Here is an 8,533-nt window from a genome sequence, read left to right as displayed (position 1 = left end):
ATAGGGCGTTGGCCAAGGACAATTGCCGGCTTGGCTCTGTACGAGACGACTTCCTCAACATCCTCCAAACAAACCTTCAAGCTACTTGGTACACCTCAAGCTTCACCTGAACTACCGCAGTCCAGTTTCGAACTCAGTCGCGTCTTCTTCTTCTTTGCGAAGTACATTTGGATCCTTCTTTCACATTCAACATGCCGGTTTTGCGATTATAGCATAATAGTCCTTAGGGACGCCTTCTACCTCGACTTTTTGCCTGCTGTCAGGCACTTTACAGCAGTCCTACCCCTTGGTAGGCCCGTCCAGATTCTTTAATCGATTTTTGACACCTTTTCGAGAGTGCCACAGACGCTTTTCAATAACACATTCTACGTCACGTTCCGACTTTCGCAGTTCGCCACATACGGGGAATATCCATAATAATTCACTTCGCCCTTAATACCACCTACGAGCACCGTGCAATTACTCAATTGAGGTCGCTTCTTTTTTACACACGAACTGCCACTTCACAATCGAAACACGATGGGTCTGCAAGACCTTTTACACAACTGGCGGTCCCATACCGTTGCGAGCACATCGGCAGTAGTTTCCGAAGAAGAACTTGCAGCAGACGTCGATGAACCCCCGGATCATCGTTCCAAGCAGTATCAGCAAGCAGACTTTTATAAATCAACTGTTCAGTCCCAGGGTGTACGCAAGGAATCCCTCATTACCAAGGGACTCCATAAGGATCCCGAGAAAGAAACATCTAAACCAGAGGTTCAGGTCACGACTGACCTTTCTCGTCGACGATCGATGATAAGCAATGCTAGTGTAACCTCGACGGCTGAACTCACCAGCGATGGAGATCTCACAAGTCCCGCCCGTACCAATACGCCTAGCCCCCCACCACCAAACTATACTAGCTTTGCTCCATATTCCTTCGGCCCCAAACTCACGAACCCAGCATCACTAATGGTGGGAAGAGTCAAAATCAAAGACGAAGCTCATGCCGCCGAATATCTAAGTTTGTCACCTAAGGCTTTACCTCCAGCAACCGCCCCGCCAAAGCAGCGTGGAGTTTCATTTCAGTGTGGGAAGATGACCCAAAAGCCAACCCCTCCGGTCGTGGTTGCACCTGCGCCAGTCACGCCCGCCGAGCCCCCAAAACCGCGTACCTGCAAGATCAAGTTCGCATGTGCAATGAAACCCTCAGAAGAGAGAATAGCCAATTCTCAAACGGAGAATACTTCGGATCTAAAAGTCACTGATGCCCAGAAGCAAATTACGAGCCGGCCGACTTTAAGCCCTAGGAAGTCCCCTCGTCTCACAACCCGATCCTCACCAAGACCACACCGAGATTCCTCGTCTACTGTGAGACGAGCGTCACAAAGTCCTCAGGCTCTTCGGGTGAAGCCCAAATACATCAATGCTGATGAGCAGACCTTGAAATCCTCGGAGGCAACTCGATTTCACGAGTTTGCGAGTGGAGAAGTACAGGAGGACGATTGGATTCGTAGAGATGCTGAGAATCCAAAAGCAAAGCTTACCATCAATGATACACTCAAGATGGAGAATGCTATTCGGAAACTTGGAAATGAGGTTGAAGAAGAGGCACTGGAAGAGGATGAGGAAGAAGAAGCTGAAGAAGAAGAAGAAGATGAAGCAGTCAACTATTCCGATGATGACGATGGCTTTGGTGAGGAAGACGACGATGATTTTGGGTCAGACGATGGCTCAGACGATGGGTCTGATGGCAACGAAACCGACAATGAAGCTGGATTTGCCGAATCTGATGAGAGTGATGTAGAAGGGGAGTTCGCATTTTGGACCCCCGGTCGGAATATCGCACTGTCACACGCAGACGCCTCTACCTACCGTGCATCTGCTCACCGAGCGGCATCTGCATCTTCTATCGACTCGCTTGGTCACTTGGATTCTGTTTTGGGTCCGAAAGGAGCGAGGAAGCCAAGACGTCGGCCAATCAGAATTCGTCCTGGTACTCCAGAGTTACCTGATAGTACTGACTTTGTATGTGGCACTCTCGATGAGGATAGACCTATCGAGAACGCATATATATCATGTATGGAAGCTAGAAAGAACGCTAAGCATAAGCGGACTCCACAAGATATAGATCCCAGCTTCCCTACGTCCGATCTAGACGACGAAGAAGATGACGAAGATCTTGTGGAAGGTGCCAACGAAAGCGACGAGCAAGTCTGGCTTCACGGGAACTTCGAAGAATCAGACCACGAAGGTGATCGACGCCGGACTGCTGCATCCAAACGCAAATCACCACTTCATTCGCCAAAGAGACTTCACTCCCCGCCTCCACCGCGACGATTGCATTCTCCACCACCTCCAAGACAGCGCCTTCGCTCACCCCCACCTCGTAAACTCTTCGGCCACTCACCCAAGCGTATGCGCTCTCCTCCGCCTGCTCGAGGCATCCGTTCTCCAGCTGCCTCTCCAACCACACAAGACAGTAAAGCCATCAACTTCGCGCCACTTGCACAGCGACCTGGACTCACACACACAAAATCACTTCCACGTGCCCCAAACGCATTTGGTCGTCAATATCGAGCCTCTCGCATCGCAGCTGCCAATGGCCATGATGGTAGTGATTCTGCCGACGGTCATGTCCGTGGTGCTATCGCCATTGTCAAGGGCCTTGAGAGGAAGCGCCAACGTCGCAAGGAGAAGTTCCAGTGCAAAGGACGAAAGCATCATTCGGAACGCAAGCCTCAACCCGGAAAAGGCGCAGAGCGAATGCGTGAACTCGGACTCCTGATGGCCGGAAAGACCGGCGTGCAGAATCCATATATGATGTCTGCTTAGACTCGCCAACAGAGTCTTCGGAGACTCGGGTGTTGAGATGTTCTCACTCACCCCTTATAATACACTACAAATCCGACTTTAGTTCATTTGTACATACTTCGATTCTATTACCCATCGGCTCGTCTTATCCATAGATATAGGGCATCGGCGATGCGGACCTTTGTATATACCACCTTCTTTCCTATGTTACAGATCATTGTTGGGTTCACCGGCGGGTGTAACCATATGAATCTTCTTGCATCATTCTCCATTTGGTCATTCTTATTTGGACCCCTTTACGGAGCATAGCATAGCGGGCAGCATACCAGGGAACCAGGGGAATAACCAACTCGAGATTGTTATTGGGCGGGTCGGTCGCTTTATGGCGAAGGATGAGCTAGGGTATACATACCTTCATTCCTGCTTCGTGACTTTCATAGCGTCATTTTATTCAATGATGAAGCTCTTTGCCTCATAATCTTGCATTTACATGATCTTGTGATGTGATGTGATGCATATCCTTGGCCATGGCCCTGTCATACATCTCCCAGTCAAACTCCTTGCCTCTGCCATACCAAGCTGCTGCGAAGCAGAAGTTGAAAAATGGTTCTGATTACACAAATCGTCATCTTTAGGTGTTGTCGCAATATATTGGTAACAATGACACAACACAACATACCTTGCCGCCTAAGAGGTACGCGGTTTTCAGAAGGATACATCGCCGCGTCTACTTGGAGTTGCACACACAATTCATTGCCTCGTAGTAAGCGGACACGTGAGTTTATAGACATAGATCACCATGACAATAATCAAGTGCAGGCAATAAACAGTAGTCCGAAACGTAAATTGGATAAAGAAGTTGAAGTTGTTTTCACCGACCGGAATACCGACCCTCCCTAAAGAACAAGAATAATTAGCGCAAAGATGGAAATTTAGGCGTATACCTAAGAGGCTTCTAGTAATATACCAAAGGCACGAATGGTCTGTCTATTCTGGCAATATAATGGGGGGGGATTACTGTTGTGATAGCCATGATCTGTGATTTTTCTGTTAAGAGTAGATGTTGCAGTAAAGGGAACCTCTCCCATGTCATGCCAGGTTATATATTATAATGATACTTGCAACATCTAACAAAAACTCATGAAACTTCAAGGGGCAAGTTAGACGTTTTCAAACTTCTGTAAACGCGCTTATCTGTTGGATACAAGTATGACAGTAACGTGTTCCTAGCAAAATCACCTTTCATATTCGAACCTACTTTAGGACTAGCGTGGTAGCCCAGATTAACTGCTGTCCAGATCTCGGACTTGGCAGGTCCTCCTCAAAATAATTGCCAGTCCTAACAAGTTTTCTCATACAAACCGAATACTCAACCTCAACTGTCTTCTCACAAACAAGCATCTAAGATGTGGATTGTCAACTGGTGTAAGTAGACCCTCTGGGAAGACTGCGAAGCCGAGGGGGAGACTCTTCGAAGGATAACATGCTGACATTCTCTTTCCACAGTCTGGGATACTCTTGCGTCGCTGGGGCTTTTGAACAAGCATGCGAAGCTTCTGTTCCTCGGTCTGGATAATGCCGGAAAGACGACTCTGTTGCATATGTTAAAGGTGCGTTAGCAAAACCCCGGGTTTGAGAATGGGCGCTTCTACGAGGATATATAGATTAGAAATGTAATCTTTGGGACAGAGAACAACCGCTGATGTTTTGTAACTCGCAGAACGACCGAGTTGCAATCCTGCAACCTACTCTCCATCCTAGTAAGTGGCCTCGAGGCCTCATAACAGGCACATACTGATTTCTGGAATAGCCTCGGAAGAGCTCGCCATTGGCAACGTTAAATTCACAACCTTTGACTTGGGTGGACATCAACAAGGTATTATCGCACGCTATATTCTAGGACTAAGTGGTCTAGCTAACATGCCTTAGCCCGACGTCTCTGGAAGGACTATTTCCCCGAAGTCTCCGGTATCGTTTTCCTCGTCGACGCAAAAGATCACGAACGTCTGTCCGAATCGAAGGCCGAGCTCGACGCTCTTCTGAGCATGGAGGAACTCTCCAAGGTCCCATTCGTCATTCTGGGTAACAAGATCGATCACCCAGACGCAGTCAGCGAGGATGAGTTAAGGCATCAATTGGGACTGTATCAGACTACTGGCAAGGGCAAGGTTCCTCTTGAGGGTATTAGGCCTATTGAGGTCTTTATGTGCTCGGTTGTCATGAGACAAGGTGAGTGCCATATAGCCAAATTTGGGATGCAATACTGACGAAGTGAAGGTTACGGCGAGGGTATCAGATGGTTGTCACAATACGTTTAGAGGAGATGGAGGCAGTTGGATGGATGAATAGACAATGCAAGATGGAGCAAGCAAGTTATGATGGACGGAGTTTTACAAAGGTCGTTTTTCGGTGCTTTTGTGGCAAAGGCTTTCAAGGTCTTATGGATGAGGTCCATAAACATTTAAGTACCCAGCCAGAATGTTTGTACTCAGCATTGTATCGCGATCAAGATTTATCAACCCCTTCATAGCAACTTAATGATGTATTCATTATCGACCCCAACCCCAACTCCACAGCTTTCTTTTCCCGCTATTGATAGCCTTGTAAATGAGGCTGATCCACCACCCAGTTCAACCCCACAGAGTCCATTATAATCCGCAGCAATACAACTAAATTCTTCATACTATGCAACAAGAACTTCGGAAATGATACAATTGAGCTCTCCATATTTGCATGTGCTTTCAAAATTGCTCGGGTGGTTTCAACAATACGTCATCTGATAGTGGCCAAGGATCGTGGTTGTCTCAACATAAATAGAAGTAGCAATATCTGTACACCGCAAGATTCGCATACTGAACCTCTATTTGCTCAACACCGCATACACTCTAGTACTTGGTACGAGCTGAAAAATGTTTCAAGCCTTCCAATTACCGTAATTCATCCCCACTAAACACCTTTACGGATATTCTAATCTATCCTACCTACAAACATGGCCGATCTTTCCAAATCTTCCAACGGCCCAACACCCCGCAGCGAGGAAGGCTACGATCCCTCACTTCTTCCTGATTTCGACCACGACTTCCTTTCCGACGAAGACCTACAAGCCTTCGCAAATGCCCTCTCCGCTCCCGATCCATCCCCCAGCTCGGACAATCTGCTCTCCCCTGCAGTGACCGCCACCAATAGCCGGAGAGCAAGCACAACGCCCGGTGATGGCTCGAAGAGCAGGGAGAGCCTATTCATATCCGCGCAGAATGATTGGGCACCTGTAATCCCGCCGCGGAAAGAAAAGCGCAGAGGCGATAAGGTGAAAGGGCGGGTGAGGAAGCAGAGGCGCAATAGGGATGAGACAAGGGAGGGGCATCTCTACACACTCCTGAAATGGCCATTCCTAGGCGTCGTAGGTGCTTGGGTTCTGGGGTTAGCGACAACATATCTACTCACGAGGCTGTACATCTGGCTTTATGAGCATTTCATTGCTTGGAGGGGTAAACGGGAGAGATTGCGGAGGAAACTACAAGCTGCAGAGACCTATAAGGATTGGGTTGATGCGGCAAAGGAATTGGATGCTTTTCTGGGGAACGACGGGTGGAAAGAAGAAGATGTATTTGCGTATTATGATAGTAAGACCGTGAAGAGGGTGTTGGAGCAGATGAGAAGGTGTAGGAGGAGGGTGGAGCAGCAGGAGAGAGGGAACGAGAACGAGGATGTGAATACCAGAGGAAAGGCTGTCGAGGAGTTGAAAGCCCTTGTTGAAGCGTGCGTGAAGAATAATTTCGTGGGGGTGGAGAATGCCAGGTTGTACTCCCAAACTTATTATGGGACCAAGAACCTTGCACAGGAGTTTATTGATGAGGGTAAGCTATTCAACCCCGTCTCACAGATTGTAACTGATAGTAGGAAGTCGTCAAGGGCGTCTCAATACTCGTAGATACAAACCAACTCGGCCCAGAGGAGAAACGGACGCTGTTCAAGAGGATGCACACCAACTACGGCAGAACAGCATTATGTTTGTCTGGTGGGGCTTCCTTTGCGTACTATCATTTTGGAGTAGTCAAAGCTCTTCTGGATGCAGACCTATTACCAGATGTGATCACAGGTACTTAGTTGATCTCCAAGAAGGTGCTCAATTATGCTCATTGTCTATAGGTACTTCGGGTGGGGCACTTATCGCTGCGTTGGTAGCCACAAGAACAAACGAAGAGCTTAAAAAGCTACTTGTTCCGGCTTTAGCAGGTCGAATAAACGCTTGTTCAGAGGGAATCAATGTATGGGGACCTCGATGGTGGAAGACCGGCGCTCGATTTGACTCCTTGGAGTGGGCAAAGAAGTGTAGTTGGTTTACAAGGGGAAGTATGACATTCAGAGAGGCATACGAGAGAACTGGGAGAATACTCAACGTCTCTTGTGTGCCTTCCGATCCTCATTCCCCAACGTAAGTATCTAAGCCTTTCAGACATACAAGAAGCTTACTCTTGGCTTCAGGATTCTTACGAATTATCTCACGAGTCCGGACTGTGTCATCTGGTCTGCGGTCATTGCCTCTGCCGCAGTTCCTGGGATCTTGAATCCCGTAGTCCTCATGATGAAATCACAAGATGGCAATCTCGTCCCGTATTCTTTTGGCCACAAGTGGAAGGATGGCAGTCTTCGAACTGATATTCCCTTAAAAGCACTCAACCTCCACTTCAACGTTAATTTCAGCATAGTGAGCCAAGTCAACCCTCACATAAACCTATTTTTCTTCTCTTCTCGTGGATCCGTTGGTCAGCCTGTCACTCACCGAAAAGGACGAGGTTGGCGAGGTGGATTTCTAGGCAGTGCCGCAGAGCAATACCTCAAACTCGACTTGAACAAATGGCTGAAAGTACTGAGACATCTGGAGCTTCTGCCACGACCCTTGGGCCAAGATTGGAGCGAGATATGGCTGCAACAATTCTCAGGTACAATCACAATCTGGCCACGCTCCCTTGTCTCGGATTTCTGGCGTATCCTGACCGATCCAACCCCCAAACAACTTGCACGGATGTTACACGTAGGCCAACAGAGCGCCTTCCCTAAATTGCAATACCTTGCCAACAGGATGAAAGTAGAGCGGATGGTAGAGAAAGGCAGAAGGCAGACTAGAGTGGGGGTCAGAAGAGGCTCTATTGAAAGCATCCTGAGTGAAGCCGATATCAGGAGCTTGCTAAGGAAGGGTGATGAGACACATAGCGCAACGGCGACGGAAGACGAGACAGATGTGGTGACTACAGAAGATGACTTTGAGGATGCGGTGGAGGATGAGAAGCTGTTGGATATGGCGGATCCCAAGGACATTTGAGTTTGAAATTATGCATACATTCCGAGCTTTCATACTTTATGATACCAATGGAATTTATGATAATCACACTTGTAGGGCGCAGGAGTATGGTTTTTAGTTTTTGTATCCTCTCACCTGAACCTTTCTCTTTGAAGTCGTTCGGGTACAATTATCCCGAGAGCAACAATAGACCAGTTTCTTCCTGCAGCGCTAGTCGTGTTGGATTTTAGCCAAGAGCAACAGTATTGGTGGTTGAATCAACTGTGATTCTTCCGGTACCTGGCTCTAGGAAGCTTGTTACTATGTGTGAAATATATGTGGCGGGGTAAGAGCATGAGATAGCTTTAGGAGAAATACTCAGGTCCGCTATTCCTAGCCTTTAAATGTGTTTCCTATAAGATCAATCAAAGATGCATCTGCTTCTCATTTTCTACTTTG

At 47.8% G+C, this 8,533-nt stretch overlaps 3 protein-coding genes across 3 annotated transcripts; all 3 read left to right on the top strand.

Annotated features, from left to right (window-relative positions):
- Positions 1 to 519: 519 nt before the first annotated feature.
- On the top strand, positions 520 to 2,814 carry LHYA1_G007427 (uncharacterized protein; the record flags this gene model as incomplete). The annotated part of the gene is made up of 1 exon (XM_031152356.1): positions 520 to 2,814. One exon carries the CDS (start codon positions 520 to 522, stop codon positions 2,812 to 2,814), a length of 2,295 nt encoding a protein of 764 aa, XP_031002283.1.
- A 1,385-nt stretch (positions 2,815 to 4,199) lies between these two features.
- sar1 (Small COPII coat GTPase sar1) lies at positions 4,200 to 5,111 on the top strand (the record flags this gene model as incomplete). Its single annotated transcript, XM_031152355.1, has 6 exons — positions 4,200 to 4,218; positions 4,300 to 4,403; positions 4,514 to 4,553; positions 4,604 to 4,669; positions 4,723 to 5,022; positions 5,071 to 5,111. The coding sequence occupies 6 exons, from the start codon at positions 4,200 to 4,202 to the stop codon at positions 5,109 to 5,111; spliced, it is 570 nt and encodes a 189-aa protein (XP_031002284.1).
- Positions 5,112 to 5,782: 671 nt separating this feature from the next.
- Positions 5,783 to 8,116, top strand: LHYA1_G007425 (Patatin-like phospholipase domain-containing protein; the record flags this gene model as incomplete). The annotated part of the gene is made up of 4 exons (XM_031152354.1): positions 5,783 to 6,650; positions 6,698 to 6,892; positions 6,943 to 7,228; positions 7,279 to 8,116. The coding sequence occupies 4 exons, from the start codon at positions 5,783 to 5,785 to the stop codon at positions 8,114 to 8,116; spliced, it is 2,187 nt and encodes a 728-aa protein (XP_031002285.1).
- Positions 8,117 to 8,533: the final 417 nt, after the last annotated feature.

This window comes from Lachnellula hyalina, assembly GCF_007821495.1.
Source record: "Lachnellula hyalina strain CBS 185.66 chromosome Unknown contig00177, whole genome shotgun sequence".
Taxonomy (NCBI): domain Eukaryota; kingdom Fungi; phylum Ascomycota; class Leotiomycetes; order Helotiales; family Lachnaceae; genus Lachnellula; species Lachnellula hyalina.
Note: the sequence above shows the minus strand (reverse complement) of the source record. Positions and strands in the feature narration are given on the sequence as shown.